Here is a 20813-nt window from a genome sequence, read left to right as displayed (position 1 = left end):
AAGTTATTGCAAATAAATTGGGTTATGGAGTCAACATTGCAATGGGACAGAACAAGCTTGAGGAAATATTGTGCACATGCTTTAAAAATATCTGGGAAAAGCAAATATAATTTGACCATTATTTAAAATGAATAAATAACCCAAGTAAGTACTTCCTGTTTCCTGTAACTAATGCCATAAAAATATCATTACAAACCTGGAACTGTACTGACACTGAGTTGGATTCATTGATGCAAGTGAAACTGTTTCATACTCCCAGCAAATTGTTTTTAAAGGAATAAACTTGTGTTGCCTCGTATCCACCTACACGACAGTTACAGATCTGACATGTAACAACTCAATGACATCCCCACACAACCTGCACGATACGTTGAAGTATCCAGCATATTCATTATTTGAAAGGCAAACTGTGTGAATACTTAGTGAGCCAACACTTGATACGAGTCATTAAGCCACTTTATTTACCATTGGGTAGACATTCATGTCAGATATGAACAACTTTGCTCATTTTAATCAGAAGAATTAAAATAATAACACAAAAACCATATACATCATGTGTCTTTAAATCTTTTCTCCAGATTTTGGATTTTTACATCTTAAGATTTTCCATGTTTTCATTCAGCCTATAAGGTCTATGCTGACTAATAAAGCTCCCCCATTAATTTTCCATATAATCTTTGCAAATTCTGATCAACCCCCACCACCCCAGATTTTACCACTCATCTAAAACTAGGCGCAATTTAAAGTACGTAATTAATTGAATAACCATATATCATCCTTGGGATGTGGAAGGAAATTGGAGAAGCGGGTGAGCCATGCAATCACTGGGAGAATATGCAAACTCCACACGGGCAGCACTTGAGGTCAGGATCAAACTCAGATTACTGAAGCTATGAGGCAGCAGCTCTACTAGCTGTGTTGCTGATTAAATACTTCTCTAGGAAGTCTGAGGCATCCTTTTTGAACATCTACATAGGCACATAACATGTAGTTGATGAACAGATCTGTAATTGGCATCAGTCTTTGGGGAAAAAAACTGCACATTTGCTTAAAACAGTACGTACTAAGTATTTGCTAAACCAGGATTGGGTGTTATTTGACCAGCCTTTAATGAAACCACACCTATCTCATCAATGTCATTGGGCAGTGAAATGGAGATGATATTTGATTTAGCAGATTCCTGTTGGGGAAAAATAATCACTGCTTTTTTAAACAAGTAACTTTGTTTTAATCAATGCACACATGTAAAATAGAAGGTTTTATTACAATACGATAATAGGAAGGCTATAGTGTTATTTAGGTGCATAGAAATTATCAGCTGCTGAATTAAGGAGTGGTTATCTGGGTGTGGAGAGGGTACAGAAATCTGCCCTGAATCCAACCTTGCTAAACATAAAATTTACCTATTCTCAATTCTAAAATTCTTACTCAGATACAAGGCAAAATTCACCAAAATAGATGTGGCAAAACAGAAACCAAAACTTCATCAATAAGTTTACTTGAATGAAAACACTCATGTTATTTGCAGAGGCATCAATGCTACATCCAGGAATTTTCATTTCAGTTTGGAAACAGTGTATTCTAGACCCATGACCCAAGCTGGCTTTCAGCCCAAGTAGGCATCATCATTCTGCAGTTTCTGCAGTGTAATTTTCCACAGTGGTATCCTAAGGCAGATGATTTTTACTGAAGATAAATGCCCCACTGCTTACCTGGATGTATATTCCTTTGTTGGAAAATCACATTTGATCCCCAAGCAATTGGTAATGTCCCTTTTAATGCTGCATTAATTTGGCACTCAACAGAGTTTCAGCTTTAAGAGCATTCTTTCTATAACATTTAATATTTAATTTTAACTTGAAAATATGGATACGTTGAAATGTTTAAAAATATTTTTAGGTATTTTATGTTGTCTTCTGATTAATTTTGTTTTGCCCTTCTTTTCTGAAAGTGCATCACTGCATGTATTTGTGATGCTGTCAGTTTCTATGCTTCCAACTCTCTCTGACAGTGTACCAGGAACCAATTCTTCTAAGTCAAAGAAGGAGAAGTCATTGGCCTTCTTCTCAATGGACTGAGGCAGTGGTCTTGGGTCTGCAACTATGGCCTGTTGGTCAGGCAGTGTTTTGGATTTCACAGGCTTAGCTTTGGGTCTTTGTTCCTCCTCATTTTCCTCATTCTTACAGCTGATACACAGAAGCTCTCGAATGAATGATGAACTAAAACACAAACAAGGAAAAGGGGCAAAAGTAAAAGAAAATCAAAGCGATACAGACAGAAAAATTAACGTAATATTACACAAAAGGATTAATGAAGGGAAAGAAATGTTTCATACAAAAGGTTAATAAAATGAATGAAAACCATGCTTTTATACAAATAAGGTTAATATAATAAAATCAAAACCTGAATCACATGTAGAATAATGCTGACAACTAAACATCATTTTGAAAAGAACAAATGTCTACATTCAATTTGACATGTCACTGAAATAATCAGATACCTTGAACAAAATGATGTTTATTTTAACACTTACACAATCTTTCAAAAGAAATGGAGGGGATTAATATAGATATGGTTTTTTTTGCAGTGTAGCATGCAAGAAATGTTAGTACTCATGCTGTTATGTAAAATAAGCTGCATCCCAATGGCAAGTACTTATCTGGATAATCAGCTGAGGCATGAGGATATTATCACCTCGTGGCATGTGGGAGACCTGTCACCAACAACTTGAGTGTTGTTAAAAGTTCATTGTTTCATTTGTCATCACAAATAAATAATTTGGCTACCTGGTACACCAAGACTTGTTTAATTGAATTGCTACCCTTTCATTTTGAAGTTTATATGCTACTTTTAGATCTAGTTGGAAATTTTTAAGACCTTATCTGGCTTTTGAAATAAAAGTTTCGATCTATTTTGGTCTCATTGAACGCGTAGTTAATCAAGTGACATCTCTACCCCATGTCCTTGGTGTTGGAGATGCTTATATGATTGACAGTTGCGTTTATTTTAATTGAAATGAAGATCAATATAAAACCCAACTCCACCCCACTTATTAAGGTTGCCCTTTTCCATGGATGAAGCAGGGGAGATGGCATCATAAACAATAACAGGGAGACATAACACAAAAATGCTCATAAGGTCTTGTCAGTTGCAAAGGCTGATGGCAACAAAACATGCCATTTACCAGATGTACAGTATTGATACCTCACTCCACCAACTATTGCCTCTCCTGAAGCTCAACACTACTTACCTGATTAGCAGAGATTTCCCCCAACTAACAGTTGGAAGGACTGAAGGCATGATACTCGGTCCCATCACAGATTCTGTTGCTTGACTGTTGACACTATTTTTCTCAACAGAATGTTATGAACTGGACTGGCAGCATTATTGGCCCACTGTGGCTAGTCTGCTACTCAATGTGATTATCGCTGATCCTCTACCTCATCTGGTCTTCCGATCAGTACTAACCTTTGATGCATGGTAAACCAGCTTCTGCAGTTCCTTGTGTCTTTAACCTTTGACCCAATTGGTGTTCAGCAATTTATTGGCTTCACCCTTAAATGTCCTCAATAATTGATCATCTACAGGCCTCTGTGCAGTAACTTCCAAAGGATTGCACTCTATGTATTCAGATTCTTCTTAGCTCAGCCCTACATGGCTGACCGGATCCTGAGAAAAACGGCCCTCCAGCTAGTTCCTGCTGTTTCCCCATATCCCTTGATTCCTTTAGCCCTAAGAGCTAAATCTAACTCTCTCTTGAAAACATCCAGTGAATTGGCCTCCACTGCCTTCCTATTCCGTTTCATTGTGGTGACATCTAATTCTTCTGAACTATGATGAACTTTGCTCCATTGATCCACACATTCATTTACTGGAAAAAGTGAGAAGTTAGTCCCTATCTCACAATTATTGGTTTGAGAGCAGTTTCAGAACTTTCCCTGAGGAAACAAATAGATAAACTTCATCCCACAAGGGAATAAATTGCATGACTCAAGGAATATTTTATCAGATTCAAAATAAGTGAAGACACATGATGAAAACTGGCTCAATCTTGCCCTTCCCATTATGCATTTTAACCTAGAGTTTCCCCGAGGAATGGCACCATGATAAATTGCATCATCTTAATATCTTCAAACAATACCAAATGTTATTTGATTTTTGTGCCTGAACCAGTGCTGTAACATAGCAATCTAATAAATGACACTTTGTTCTCCTTTCTCGTAACCCGGATCTTTTTCTCTTTAAGTAATTATTCCATTTCCTTTTGGAAACTCAATTTGAATATGTTTCAACCCTTTCAGTCAGTGCATTTCGTATCAAAACGACTCATGTGAAAAAAGTTTCCTCATATTGCTCAGACTTCCTTCGAAAATTATCTCAAATTTGCCTCCTCTGCTTATGACTCTTCTGCACTATAAGCAATTTCTATTTATTCATACAAAGTAACCATGCATGATTAGAACTCTTAATGTTTTCCACTGAAGGAGCATCGAATGAGACAGAAAGTTAAAATAAGAGAAAAGAAAGAAATACGCAGTTAAATATGGTGTACAATAGATCATGTTATTGTGGAAAATAATGGCAATTTCACAATATACCTTCATTAATCCATAAACTGGGCAGTGTGTTCATTCAAAGTAGTGGCATGTGGAAAGTTATGGATCACTATAATTTCCTGATCAGTTTATACCACTCTGTTGTTCGCTTTGAACAAATAGCAACTTCCATGTAGAGAACATGCTGGATTTTGGGAACATGCTGGATTTGCATATGAAACAATGCAGAAAGCAATTAATGGCCTTAATTCATTTTTACCAGTCAACTTTGACCCAAGAAATGTTCAACAGATATGCTGAATCACATTCAGTTAATTAATAATTCTTATTTTTCCCTTCTCTTTTCTTCTCTCTCTTGACACAACCTTTCCCCTTATTCTTTATATTTCATTTGACTCAAAGTCACTGCACAGTAGCGCAGAGGTAGAGGCCAGAGACCTGGGTTCAATTCTGACTACTGGTGCTATCTCTACGGAGTTTGTATGTTCTCCCTGTGACCGCATGGGTTTTCTCCGGGTACTCCGGTTTCCTCCCACATTCCAAAAAAAAGAAGAGCAGTTTTGCAGGTTAATTGGTTTCTGTAAATTGTCCCTGGTGTGTAACATAAAACTAGTGTTCGAGTGATCATTGGTCAGTGCGGACTCAGTGGGCCAAAGGGCCTGTTTCCATGCTGTATCTCTAAAACTAATTCACTCACTGTTCTATTGCTTTTCAATTTCTATCCCAATTCTTAATCCTTATTTATTACGACGGTGCATCAATGTTTTAGCTCAATCACCTGAGTTCCACATGTCCTGTTTCTCTGTTATTTTTATGGAAAAAAGGGAAAAAAAGGTTTAATCGACTATTTGGGAACTGCCACAAAGATCTGATCCCAATGGCAATGACTGAAAGCAGAAAGGGAGACCATTCTACCAATGCATCTGTGAAAGTCATTTCAAAGGGCCAACAATCAGCCAAGAATCCTGGAAATTAAGAATTTTCAGTGCCTGTAAAATTCTACATGGAATGACTTAGATCTTTGAGTTTGTGCAAAATGTCCCCTATTTTTTCCACTGGTTCCTTTGCCAAATATTTCAATCTTTGACTTCAAGTTATCAAAGTATCTATCAGTTGGCAGTTTCTCCTAATTCACTCATTCATTCCTCCTCAGAATTATGAACATGTGAATTAAATCTTCCCATAAGATGCTCCAATCTTATAGAAGCTGGTCCTCTTGGTATTCTCCTGATATCTCTCTGTTTATACCTGTCAAGGGTCAACATCTGAGGCAAGTTGTCAAGATCAGACACAATACTGGGATAACTTCTGGGATCTGGCATAACTTCTGTCCTGATTCAGTATGACCTCATATGTCAGAACAGATGACTTTATTGGCACATTACAGGTTGCAGTCCACTAATATCTCATGGCCAGAAAGGAGCCCTATACAAACAAGCTGCTCATCTGTTTGACCAATTGCTTTAGCCTCTTGAGCCATGCTGGCCTTGTGGCTCTCCAGGCAACATAGCTTGGCGACAACTTCTTTGGTTTAATGAAGCTGATTTAAGCCTCAATTAAGTTCATGAAAAGCACATGAATAAAATCAGTTTAATTTGTGGGTCCAGGTCAGGGTCACGGAGGAGAGTGGGAAGACTTCAACTGAAACAGGCTTGAGGATGGGGAGATTTGGGGCATCAGTCAGGTGATTTGGAACAACAAGGAATGAGTTGGCTCTTCGGAGCAGAAGGGGTAGGGGGGGATCCATTTAAGAAACAATGAATCATGCCTCATAAGAATTGTGCAGACCTGGATCTGCATGACGGTCCTGCACCACCCATAAGTTATGAGCGTAGAGAGGAAAATCTCAGAGATTGCTTACTGTCAGGTATTGCACACCACTGCACATGTTCGGACTGTGCATTAGATGGAGGTCTGAGAAGGAAACTCACAGCCTTTACAAATCTAGCAGTAAATTCATAAACAAAAACGTAGCCCATTCATACTATATATCCCATGACTAATTTCGTTTTAAACTGACCCTTTCCTTTTATTTACAGGGGTTTAGTTAAGTTTGCTGACAATTCTTGTATTGTGGTACTTTTACATGATGTCTACCACACTAATCGCAATTCTCTTCTATTGCATTAAAGAACTCAACCAGGTTGGTCAAGCGTGATTTCATTTCTGAGTTTTTCTTTTCCCCATTTAAAATACTTTGATATATAAATGTTTACTTATGCCTTGTACTGATTTTTATTTTGTCATATAACATCTATTTACTTTAAATGAAATGCTAATTATTATTGGTATTATTGCTGCTGAAATTTCTTGCACCTCACTAATGCTCCTCACTATGTGATCCCAAACCCCTAAACTTAGCAGAAATTATAGGGGTCAAATTTCAAGGAATTCAAGCACCTAATTTGTTCATTTGCCCGCATTAGAAGAGAATGATGTCAAAATCGTTGCTCTTATCCTTCACAATTTGCACCTGTTGGTCTATGGCAGGGGTTCCCAACCTTTATCATCCCGTTTACCCCTGGCAACTTTTCGAAAGTAAATTTATCCCACCCTGTTTTGTTCAGTAATTTGAGTTTACACTTTACCATAATAAAGCAACCGGCAAAGGGAAATTTGAAAATACTGTTTTTAACATTATTATTTTGTTCAAATTTACCCCCTGGGTAGTCAAAATTTACCCCCTGGGGGTAAATTTACCCCAGGTTGGGAACCCTTGGTCTATGGTAAAGCCTCACACTCCACCAGTTCACCCAAAAATGATGCAATAATTATTGATATAAAAAAATATTGTTCAGAGTGGAAACTATCTACACAGTGATAAATGTAAAGTGATCTCTAAGTTTGTACATTGTCAGGACACAGTACTTCATTACTGAGTAAGGTTTTACTTGATACATAATGGGTTACACATTTCCCATGAGTTATACATATAAATAGGGTAAAGAACATCAAGGAAGAGGAAGAATGACTAAATGCAGGCCAATTCTTTGATGGAGCTAAGGGAATTATCACTTAAGGAAAGAGGCAACAGGGTAAGGCCTCAAGTTACCTCAAGTCACCAGAAGCTGAATGCCGTCTCTTTTTCAGATCTTCTTTTCCTGGCTTCTTTTCAGAGTGCCCCGACTCTTTCTCTCCCTGGTCTACTAACACCCACGATATCCTCCTCTCCTTTTTATTTGTCACATCCCTGTTGTTTTCTAAGGACTTCGATCTTTTCCACAATTAAAGCATGCAAAATAAAATCAAAACAACTTAAATGGAACTAACTAGTTGAGTAGGATGTGATAAGCTTCACATACTGAAGATAAACGAGTCATTCTCTTTCTGCTTGCCAATTCAAAATTGTTAATGAACAAAGCTAATTGTAACTTAAAGAATAAAAGCAAGTGTTAGACATAGCTTGAAGTCCATAAACAGAATAGGAAATGGTGCTGCTTCTGCTAAGGTGGCTCTTTATCCAAGATCAGAGAGGTAGCTTTGTAATATCATCATAGCACGGAAGACAAAAACTCAACCAATGGACCTGTAAGGGACACTGCACAAGAGCTAAATAATAGATTGTTATACTTAAACAACTCTTAGCAAATATAATAAAACTGGCAAACTGATTCAAGTTCTCCTTTTCATTTTGAACAGACATGACATTTCTAAAATGTGCTTTAAAATTTTCAACTGCTATTATGTGTCTAATTTTAAATGGATTTTTCAATATGTCTTTGTTTTCAGAATTCCACATCTGATGTCTAATGTGAAATTAGGCATTTATTGCTGTGTTTACCAAATGCTGTCTGGAGTTGAAACTCACCTAATCTTCCGACTGCCCCTTGGGCGCTCGGATTGTACTGACATGTAGCTTGTACTGCTGAGACGAGAGGCACTGCTGGTTCGAGAGATGGCTGATACATCACTGGCATCACTGTCTGACGACTTGACCGAAACGTTATCAATGCTTCTGTTTTGTTCATTATACGAAAGATGCTTAAATTTAAGATAATAGTACACCATTACTACGAAACACACGGCCATTAAAAATGCTTATTTTTAACTATTAATTGAACTCTAGTTAAAATTCTTATTATAATTAATGTTCTGTTCAACAATTGCAGAATTAAACTACTTCAAGTTATACACCTAACATTACCAATCATATTTTAAGCAATTTTACTTGAAATAACATTTTAAAATGAAAACACTGTTGTTTGGATTCCACACTTTTGCAAATAAATTTGAGGAAAATCTAGAAAACATATATTTGAGAATGGATACAGTTTCACAAGCATTGGTGATGATGAGATAAGAAAAGTTCAAATTAACTCATGCTTTCTAGGAACCTATCAATAAATCAACTACTTAATACATGACTACTTTGCAACCAAAGGCAAAGGAAATAGCTGCTACCCCTACTATAATGTTATTCTGCCACCATCTTTTGAAATACTAATATTTTTTAAAGAACTCATTTACTTATCAATACAAATGTTTTAAATCTTCCTCCAAAACGAAATCTCAGTGGAACTGGTGATAAACTATTGGTATGGAAAGAAAGTTCAGCTAACTCACTCCATCTGTGTTTCTTTCCCGCTCCCACCAGTTCATCATGGGTTCACCTTGCCCATCCCTCCCACAATACCCCATCCTCATTATCAAGGCATCACCCTGCCCTACTTACTTCCATGTGTCCAGCACCCACATATTTATCTACCTGGGCTTCTTCACCCTTGGTTTGTTCTTTCTAGCACTGCTCCCACCTTTCCTCCCTTCATCTGGCTCTTTTTCTTACTCCTTTAGTTTGCCTCGTTTTTTCTTTATACTGGCTATCTGCTCATCACATCTCCATTATCGGGTCAAACCTATCACCGACCAGCATCTGTCTCTATCCTTGCCCCTTGCCTCTCCTCTTCCTCATCCATCTGCATCTGCCTAAATCTTTGGAGACTGGAGACCCAATGTAGTGAAAATTAGTACATTCCAATAGGCAAGACTGCATCCATCCTTTACAGGGCCCTCAGCTTTTTACTGTACTTTTAAGCAAATGAGGTGAACAGAGACATATATGAGACATATATCTACTTTTACTCCGGACCAAGAGAGTATAGCAGTTTAGCAACAATCTATGTCTATGACCCATGGTAATGTATGAACATCACACTTTTCATTTATAGGTAATCCTCCCCTCCAGTCTGTCTCCTCTCCCATTCCCCTCACCAACCCTTTCTCTCCTTCTGATTGCCCCCTCCTCCTCCCTTTTCTGTCTCTTTTCTCATAACAATGCATCCACCAAGTCCCTCTGCACACATATTTGTCGTCCTCCCTCTCCCAGTTCTTACCTTTGTGTACAACTCCCGCTCCTGTTCCAAGCTGGCCACCCTGCCCGCCGGCTGTTTGCTGGCATACAGTTTTGCCTTTATTGACTTCGATCGCTCTTCCACTATCCGGTTTCCTATGAAAAAATGGGTTGGTTATAAATTTACAAAGCAAATGTTGAGCAAGTTTACAATTCCACACAAACGTTGAACAGCTGGGTACACCAAAAATCTACAAGCCAGAAGGATATAATTTGACCCAAAAACTCTGTGCTGTCTATTAAAGCAAACATTGCATCTTTTTGCCATAGCTCTTTACGTTCCTCGTGCTGAGAAACCTGGAAAACCTCCTATCAAAATTTTAAAAAGTTAAAAAGCAATTAAAAACCAAAGTTGGATTGTTATCCTTGGAGGGTTGGAGGTTTAGGGGAGGCCTGATATTAGAATATAAAAGTGATGAGAGGCTTATATAGTCAGGATCATTTTCCCAAGATGGACATGTCAAAAACTAGAGGACATAGCTTTAAGGTCAGAGGAGGAAAGTTTAAAGGAGATGTGTGGGACAAGTACTTTTACACAGAGAGTCGTGGGTACCTGGGAACAGACTGCCAGGGTAGTGGTGGAATCAGATTTGATAGAGGCATTTAAGAAGAAGATGAAAATATCTTAATCAATGCAAGCAGAGGAGATTAGTTTAAGAGCATCATGTTCAGCACAGACATCGTGAGATGTAGGGCCTGTTCCTGTGCACTACTGTTCTATGTTCTAAAAGTAATTATAATAAGGCACAGAATAATCATTCACTTGAATAAGAATACCAGCATAGGCTTGTTCAAGGTAAATCATGTCTAAGTTATTTAATAAGAGTATTTTCTGATGAAGGATCACTGAAACACAGTATATATGTTAATGTGATCTCCAAAATGCATTTAATAAGGTGTCAGAAAATAGATTAGTCATTAGCATTGAAAACCATGGAATAAAAGTGGCAGCAAGGAGAGAACAGCTACAATGGAGTTTCCCAGAAGATGCTAATCAGACTACTTGCTACTTTTAATATCTTGGATGGACTTGGGTGCACAGAGTACAATTTCCAAATCTGCAAATGACCACATGACAAATACTTTGGAACAGTGAGAAGGATAACAAACTTCAGGAAGATTTTGACTCTGGACCCCACCAATGAGACAATTGGACTGTTTTTAATGTAGCAATGGTATGGGATCAATGTGCCATAACCAGATAGTGGTGTAGAAAATTACTCATGGAATCGGCTTCTACCTTTATTCCAGGCCAAGTACCCTAGATCCCTACAACCCTTTGCTTGCAAGTAAATTCTGCCCATCTTCTCTCCTGAGCTTTTATCAATAATTTTAAACAGTGTCAAGAGACATGGAGTTATATAGCACAGAAAAGGATCCTTTGGTCTACCACATCCTTGCTGACCTTTGTCAATCTATCACTAATCCCACATTAGGTTATCACTATTGTGGGATTATCACTAATCCCACATTATCACTAATCCCACATTCCTTCTATATCTTGCCTGTTAAGTGCTTATCAGACTACAATGCCTGTGTCAACAACACGCTGCTGTACAGGAGTGAGACATGGACTACATATGCCAGACTGGAGAGAAGACTCAACACCTGCCACCTTAGAAGCATCCTTCGTATCCTGGGTATATCCTGGCAAGACAGAGTGTCCAACGCCGAGATACTGTCTCGTGCTGGCCTTCCGAGTATGTACACTCTACTCAGGCAGCGCAGGCTGCGGTGGCTGGGCCATGTCCACCGCATGGAGGATGGCCGTATTGCAAAAGACATCCTCTATGGAGAGCTGACATCTGGGAGGAGAACCATCGGCCGCCTCCAGCTACGTTACAAGGATGTCTGCAAGAGAGATTTCACGGCGCTCGACATTGATGTCGAGTCCTGGGAGAGCCTTGCAGCTGACCGTACGAGGTGGAGAGGTACCCTGAACCAACATCTCAAAACGAGGGAAGAGAAACTGATGAATGTAGCAGCAGACAAGCGGGCAGGCAGGAAGGAGCGCAGCAACTTCAACAGACCGGAGACCACACACAAATATGACGTTTGCGACAGAGACTGTCACTCCCGCATTGGTCTCTTCAGCCACAAGCGACGCTGCTCTAGCCGAGGTATGGAGCAAGCAGCCAACGAGGATGCATCACCCATGGTCAGCCATGACCGAGGGGGCCTAAGAAGGAAGTGCTTATCTATATATCTCTTAAATGAGTGATTGTATCTGGTTCATCCTCATCCTTTGGCAGGGTCTTCCAGATATCAACTACTCTCTGAATATTGCATGGAATCTTCTATAGTGATACTCAAAAGTTTATACCGTACTCTTCACATATACTGAGCCAGAAAGAGGAGTTGGTGGAATCAGATTTGATAGAGGCATTTAATCTTGTTAATGATGATTACACAGTTAAAAGAGAGTTATATTAAGAGACCCAGAATACAGTGATAAAATTGATGGGTAATCAAAGTACAAATGGGGAAAATTGGTGAGCTTATGGGTAAGAAGCCAAGCAAGTATATAAATGACATGAATCACAGACCCAAAGATAACTTGAAGACATTTACAAATTATGGCTTTGCTCTCCTCTCAAGATAGCTGGTCAAAGCAAAGCACCAAGTCAAATTTCTTGTATGTATACATACTTGGCCAATAAAATGTTATCCTGATTCTGATTCAATAATATTGTGCATCAGAAACATGCCACAGTCTTTTCCAAGCAGCATTGACATATTTTGAAACACAACCAAAGCATCATACACAACACATGGTAGACTGTTAACATCAATAAAGTCTATCTATGATTAATTTGGGGATCCTCAAAACCATATGTGTCTAAGCTAATATTTCATACTTACAGACCCAAAAAGTCTTGCAGTCCCATTAAATCTGCAATAGTTTAAAGTCTGAGATGTACAAACATTTAATTGTCAGGATCTCAAATTATGAAAACACAGCATGGTTTAATTTTATCTGCTACTTAAATCTTTCTTTACACTGGTGCTTGAGACAAGGTTCATTGCAATGCCTCAGAAACACAAAAGTTTAATAACGGTGACAATTTGATACCTTGCTCCACATTCGTGCTTTTGACAGGCACCTGTGGGAGCTGCCTTCCCCTCCGCCCGTACAGTGGTGTTGCTGTTGATGGTGATTGCACCAGGCCTTCTTGTTGGTACACTCTGTGAAAATAGAGCAAACATTACTGGTCTGACTTTTACTTCTACAGCCTAAAACCATCTTATAGAACATTATGAAATTTGTCATCAATTATTGTTCAAGGAACATCAAACTATTTCACCTGATTTCACCACATCCCTCTCCTTGAACACTGTCAAAAACATTATTTCTGAGCAAAACCTCAATTCTAGTTGCATCTTTGTTTCAGTTTGCTTTATTTTCTGAACATGAATCCCTTGCATTTTTATTTTGGGAAGCAAGGAAGGATCTCTGAAATGTAATTCCCTCCACACATCTTTAGTACAAGCTGTCTCCTAACTGGGATATTTGCCATCGGAAATCCACTTCTCCTTAGGTTACACCGTTTTCCCCAGAACTGCAGCTCAAAATCTTGTATTTCTTGAGAAATGCTTTGTTGAATTTGATGTAAACAGCAACTATTGCAAGGTCAATTGTTAACTTTAAATCTGAGATTTAATCGTTACCAACAGAGGTGTTATGAGAATGTGCAGCCTTACCCCAGATCGGTTTACACTAGATGAGGCTGGATAAGATAAATGGCTTGCTGGTGTTGCTACAATTATTTATGGTGTTTTTTATGTGTTTATTCCCATTTTCTTAGTCTGCACAATTTTGCTTTGTATGAAAATACCCAAATATGTTGGAATTGGAATATTACAACTTGTAGCACAATTGAACCAAATTATGACCAAATTGACATGGTATCCCAAAAATCAACAATGATGGCGATCCCCAGCGACAATCCCAGCCTGCCCTGGTGGCTCTTTGACAATTTGCTCTGTAAAAGGAATCCTTTTTAAATATCTCAGATAGGATAAATGTCACTGATAATTGATGCCATTTAAAACTTGTTTGAATCAAATCAAAATATGGTAAACCACTATAAATGGTAAAAACCTATTAAAATACCTACCTGCACTTACCTTTGTAATCAAGTTTGGCAACCCCATTTAATTGAGTGGGATCATGTTAATTGTATGGACAACCCTGGCAAACTGCGTCTGCCCCCTTCAGTGCAGGTCAGACTTCTACACTCGGACTCATTTCGAGTCCGGGATAGAAGGTAAGGTCAAAGGTACAGCTCACCTTGGACTTCAATGCTGCAATATGCAGTTGTGGTGGAAGTCAGAGATGAGCTGGCCTGCAAACAGGACATCATTATCTGTAGAACTGCCAGCCATAGTTGAGCAGAGTCCAGCCCAACCACTCAAGACAGATACATTGCCAGGTTTACCAAATGGACAAAACATCGTCCTCACAAACCATAACTCTATTCATTGAATTGTATTCATTGACTAATATTTCTTATGTACCGACATATATTTGAATTTCAGGAATATCATTGATGATCTGCAATGGGATGATTAGAAATCTCAGCTGGAACTCAGTGCAATCAGTAAACTATGCAACTGTAATGAATAAGAAGTCATCCAATTAAGAATTTGAAGATTTGAATTTTAGATTAACACTTACTTCACAGACTTCTTTGAATCTGTCCCATAATAATCACAAACCTGTTGATTGTAATCAACTAAAAGTAACTAGGAACATAATTGAAGAACTGCTTTCCATAAAGTAGTTGGAAACTCTTGCTGGAAATTTCTTCACAGAGCGAATGGGGCAAGGATCCAATACAGAGTGATTTACTGATTAAGATAACTGTGTATTAAGAATTCTCAAGACATACCAACATCAAAATTCAACTACATCATGCTTAAAAATTACAGCATCACATTACCCAATTTCTAGCCACCCATTTTTTCAAATGTATTTGAGAAAAACTCTTGTTTTTGTAGATGAACACAGTACGCTTAATGGAGACCGACTAGGTAAGGTTATTAAACCACCAAGTCTCCTGTTGATGAGCCTCAACAAATAGCTTGCAGCCTGGAGAGACTACTTCAATTAAAAATTTCCTCCAGACCTCCAGTCCCACACTGTTCCAAAGCTGCACCATAGGTATGTTCCAGTAACCCACATCCAGTATACAAATCAACTTATCATCAGACGGTATGATTGAGATGAGAGGGTATTTCTGGTGAGACTTGTGTCCTATTAGAAATGTAACCCAAGAGGGAAGTAGTCGAATGGGATGAAATGATCAAACCTGCAATGTAACAGATGCATGTAGTGTATTAATTAGCACAATCAATTGCTCTGTTTGATCCCTGGCTCATAATAATATAACAAATATCGTTAGTGTCAGCAGAAAGACTTCAAACCATTTATTCATTCATTGGATAGTACAAGGTCAGCGTTTGTTGCCCATCCACACGTGTGTGTGTGTGTTGTATGCGTGCCTGGGGCGTGCCCACCTGTGTCTGTCAGTGTCTGTGTGTGCATTTTGTTTGCTGAGAAAAGCAAACATTGCAACTGATAGAAGCGGGAAATCGATAGAGGGAACAAATGTATGGTGGAGGATGGGGTGCCATCCGAGCAAGCTTTGCCCTTGATGCCATCAAATTTCTTCAATGTTGCAACCATGTAAGTGGAGAGTATTCCACTGCACTCCTGACTTGTGGCCTGCAGATGGTGGAAAGGCCATTGGGTGGCAGGAAGTGATAACCCAAAGCCAAATTAATATCCAATTGATGAGCAGGATTAAAACTGGTCTCTCAACATGTGTAGGATTATATTTCAGAATCAAAAGCAACTTTAATGTAGCAAAATGGGTCAAAGAAGTTCATGGAAGATTGAAAATGAGAAAAGAGTCTGACAGTTGTACTTCAGTATTTCTTCTCTTCACCACATGACTGTCATCCAGTGGACTGGATCAAATGGTGTTCATTGAACAAACTTTGTTTACATCTACAATGCACAGGAAATCTGCTTTGCCGTTGTGAAAACCCATCTTCAACTAAATCTGATGTGATAATGCAAATCATGTTGTTAAAATGAATTTCACCACAAAATTTTCCGATGGTCTTTCCCAACAACTTTAAAAATTGTTATCTCAATAATTACACAAAGGTGCACTTCAAGGTTTTTAAGGTTTCCTTCCCTGATAGCTATTCTACAATAATGAGGGAAGGTCATCTGTGCGTCCTTAGCTTCATAGACCACTCTACCTTCTGTCAGGCAGGAAGGCACAACCTCAGATAGAGAAAGGAACCATAAGAGTACATTATTTTGAAATACATTTTACCTTCCTTCATGTAACAATTTATATTTTATTAAAAATATGATGTGACAAAAAAGTGTTCGAATCTTATTTTCAAGACAAAGATCTACACTGACAAATAAGATTAATTTAAGTGCATAACATCTGAACACATACTACATCATTTTTGAAATGACAAAATAGGTCTACCCTCATATTATAGCTTGACCAATTATTAGTTTCACTTCTAACCTAAGAAGACAATTACTTGGAGTCAAATGAAGTTCACAGTAAAACTATGTTCTGGAATGCTGAGGAGTGCATGTTCAGTATTGCTTGCTGGGTGGAATCGTGGTTTGTTACAACATTATTGTCGTCAGTTCAGCGTCAATTCATACTCTTCTAAGAACAGAAGACTGTTGAGTTCCTTTAAATTGGAACATTTGGATTCATAAGAAATTGGCGTCAGATTTAATAAGCGCATTGCACCAGGTTACATAAAAATATGTAATTCATTAGCACTTTTCCTGGCCCAACTCAATTGTGAAAAAATCTTTATTCCTCTGGTGACTGACATTAGGATAAATACAGCAATTAATGACTGCTACAACCATCACATTATTATTAACCTATTAAAATAGAAATCACGTACATTTTCACAAAAGGATAGCTAGAGATTCTTTCTACATTTTATATGCAATTCAGAAGTTCAGTTTGGAAGTCATTTATGACATCTGACCTAGAATTTTATTTTTACCCGTATGTGTTTCTCAGTTTTTGCTATGATATTAGTATCAAAGATTCACTTTCAGGCTTGAAATTTGTTGGTCTTTCAACTTTTTTTTTGCTGGAGTACTGGATGATCTAGGAAAGCTCAATGGTGTACATTGGGGGATTATTTACTCATGAAGGGCATCGTAGGAAAGCCAAGCTGCTTTCTACATGTTTACACTTACCGCCACTGCCTCCCAAACCATACTCAGGAGCAGGGGGCTTGGCTGACTACATCTCTCTCCAGTTCTGAATCATGACTATTGTGCTGCCATAATGCAAACCAGCAATTGCAACACAGGTCAAGGAATAACCCACACCATTCAAGTCTCCGCACTACACCAGTCAGAACCTAAAGAACTCAGACATTTTGCAGCTTTTCTAAACTGCTATTTAATCATGGAAACAATAGACAATAGACAATAGACAATAGGTGCAGGAGTAGGCCATTCAGCCCTTCGAGCCAGCACCGCCATTCAATGCGATCATGGCTGATCACTCTCAATCAGTACCCCGTTCCTGCCTTCTCCAGCAGCAGCTGAGGTGACAGTTACTTTAATGGGAATGTATGATAAAATTAGTATAATAATAATCATCACAAAAGTGTTCGAAAGTACGAATAGGACAAGTTAATTTTTGGGGTCCCTTTGCCTAGATCTCAGCGACTTAAACTGCCAATATATTAGATGACAAAATCAATTGAATGCCACCAATCTGGTGTCAAATGAGATTTTGAAAGCATTCATTGCCCATTTTCAAGAGAACTGAGCCAACAATTTGCTGTCCCCTCAATGACATCTTGTGCATTCTTTTCAGTTTTTGCTGCTTTTTTACATAAGAGACTCCAGCGTCCTGACATGCCATGTGAATGAACACGAAGAGAGAGAGAGAGAGAGAGAGAGAGAGAGAGAGAGAGAGAGAGAGAGAGAGAGAGAGAGAGAGAGAGAGAGAGAGGATGCTTAGAATGTCATGAAGGAATGATCAGAATTATCAATGGCAGAGAATAAGTTCCAAACAAAAGGTCTGGGTGAGAAGTTCTTCAATGTGTGCTCCAAAGGGACCCTAACATTTTAATGCAAGCCCTACTCCAGTGTGGTGCCTCCTGGCAAGGTCTACAGTAACACAAGCTGAACAAGTACAATGACACAGAAATGACACTGCTTACCAACTACTGTCGGTGATTGTAGGGATACAGATCGCAGGATAGTGGGAGATGATCCTTAAGAAGGTTGAGGAAAGGACCATAAGATTGGTATCGGGAGATGTGAAGCAGTCCTCAGGTCAGGTATCCAGTAAATCATCGTGATCGGAGATGTTCCGAATGAGGAGTTGGTGCTGGTTCTGAGGGGATGATTGGGAATGGAGCCGAAGAAAAGTTCAGAGTAGGGGATGGGTAGAGGTCCAAGGGCAAAAATGATTTTTGCAAGAAGGGGGATGTTCCTTACTTTGGCTTGCACTATTATGGTCTGGTTACCTAGTATTATTGATAATTTATTGTATTATTGTCATTGTATATTTATTTGTTTTGTTGTTGCATTAGTGGGCCTGCAGTGAGTAATAATTCCTGGTGCATATAACAATTAAACAGCTTTAACTTTTGTCCCTTGTTTGGGAGTGAATAACTATGGATGAAAAGATCAAGCAGAGTTAACTTGAGGAAGGTCAACCCTGGAAGTGACTCAGGTGGGACTGGAATAATTACTGCTAAGGAGACCTCAATGTTCTGGTGATGAACTGCTATGGAACTGAAGTGCTACAATGCCCAGAATTATATTCTGCACTCTGTATCTTCCCCTTTCTTCTATGTATTGTACTTGGATTTGACGTGATTATATTTATGTACAGTATTATCTGATCTGTTTGGATAGCATGCAAAACAAAGCTTTTCACTGTACCTCGGTATACATGACAGTAATAAACCTGGAAACAAGCAAAGGGCGGCACAGTGGCGCAGCGGTAGAGTTGCTGCCTTACAGCGAATGCAGCGCCGGAGACAGGTTCGATCCTGACTACGGGCGCCGTCTGTACGGAGTTTGTACGTTCTCCCCGTGACCTGCGTGGGTTTTCTCCGAGATCTTCAGTTTCCTCCCACACTCCAAAGACATACAGGTATGTAGGTTAATTGACTGGGTAAATGTAAAAATTGTCCCTAGTGTGTGTAGGATAGTGTTAATGTGCGGGGATCGCTGGGCGGCGCGGACTCGGTGGGCCGAAGGGCCTGTTTCCGCGCTGTATCTCTAAATCTAAATCTAAACCTTTTGTATTTAGCTGCAGGTTTTAAAATACAGAACAATTTTGTGCTTGCACTACTACTGACAGCACTGTATATGCTGCACAATGGCCTTTATGGAGATCTAGAACTAAACGTGAGAAACCTCTGGATGTGTGCAGTGAGAACACAGTGTTCCCCATGGAAAGGATACATCAACTAAAGTGAAGGATGATATCAAACTGAAAGAAAACACTGATCATTTGATGGCCAAAGTATTAAGGAATCTCTGGAAACAAGCAAAGGATAACCAAAAGAATTATGAAGAGGGAGAAATGATAAGTATGAAGGTAAACTGATAAATAATGTAAAGAAGACAGTAAATACCAAGAATAACAGACAATCATAAAGAAAGAAGGAACAACCTCTAGCATTGGAGAAAAACAAATGGGCAAACAAATGGGAGTAAAGGCCAACAAATCACATGGAGTTGATGGCTTGCATCATGAAGGAAGTTGGGTGCAGTGAAAGTGGATACTTTAGTTGTAAACTACAAAAATTCCCTGGATGCTGGAGACATACAGAACTGGAAAACTACAACTATAACATTCTTTATAATTATACAGAAGTTCAGATCTTCTGTAATTAATGTAATTACACAGATCAGAAAAATAGGATTGATGATTTAAAGCTGCATCTAAAATAAATAATGAACGGATTTTCATACTTAATTCCCTTGATTGATCAGCTTTGCACTTTTAGTGCTAATTTCCACCCTTTTCTCACATATTCATCGTTTATCCCCAAATGTTTCCATCCACCACTTTTATCTCATCATTCCAGAGGATAGATTGGTAACCAGTATCTACAATAAATTCATGCACGGTCATGACTCCAGTCCTTCCATTGCTTTGTGCAGATTCAGAGCCTGGGTGGTCACATTCTGGGCCCAGTCAGCACTGAGCTGCTCATAGTCAGCAGTGAGTGGGGATCCGTTGTCTGCAGTGGGAGCCCCCCAATCCCAGGGCAGAGCTAATGGGGGCACCCAGCTGTGATCTGCTTCATTTGCTGCCCTCTGACTGGGTATGTGCCTGCTGGCAATGAGCTGACCCCATTTCCCAATTGGAGAGGTTGGCCTCCAGATTCCAGGCAAAGCTGTGTGATGAATGCAATAAAATCTCCCCCGTGATCCTTGCTATTTCTTGCAGGAACTCGCACAATGCCCTAACCATGGCTATTTGCATTGCAGCAGCAATCTTCCAAAGTCTTGCCCATAGAATTCCTCATTGGATGCCCTCCAAAGCAGAGCTGGGGCACAGCTCACTCTCTAGGGCCCCACACCAGCCAACTAGTACGCCTGTAGGGCACTTCTGTCATGTATCATTGTACACCTCCAAACTCTGTTTACAAGAGATAGCATGACCTGAGACAGACCTCAGTAACAAACTGTCTTCCTTGTGTGAATGGGCTCCCCAAGCAAGGCAGGCAGTGGATGGGCAGTGGGACCTCCTGCATGAACAGTGATGAGACCTGTAGCCCAGTGAGGGAAGCTTGAACAACGGATGCTCATGGACAGAGTATTAATGCACAGAGGGAGTGGGATGAGTCAGCTGAGGGGAGATGTA

General features: G+C 39.2%; 1 protein-coding gene across 13 annotated transcripts in view; it reads right to left on the bottom strand.

The window, feature by feature from the left end:
• LOC144593435 (regulating synaptic membrane exocytosis protein 1-like) overlaps nt 1–20813 on the bottom strand; it is a 338785-nt gene that overhangs the window by 46905 nt on the left and 271067 nt on the right. For all 13 annotated transcript variants that reach the window (XM_078398979.1, XM_078398984.1, XM_078398980.1 and 10 more), the window contains 3 exons: nt 12977–13089; nt 9887–9999; nt 8365–8537 (listed from right to left, as the gene is read on the bottom strand). In XM_078398979.1, the coding sequence (XP_078255105.1) occupies nt 8365–8537; nt 9887–9999; nt 12977–13089 (399 nt within the window). The remainder of the gene's footprint in view (nt 1–8364; nt 8538–9886; nt 10000–12976; nt 13090–20813) is intronic.

Source organism: Rhinoraja longicauda, chromosome 5, assembly GCF_053455715.1.
Source record: "Rhinoraja longicauda isolate Sanriku21f chromosome 5, sRhiLon1.1, whole genome shotgun sequence".
Lineage (NCBI taxonomy): Eukaryota > Metazoa > Chordata > Chondrichthyes > Rajiformes > Arhynchobatidae > Rhinoraja > Rhinoraja longicauda.
The sequence above is the reverse complement of the archived record's forward strand: the minus strand, read 5'-3'. Positions and strand labels throughout refer to the sequence as shown.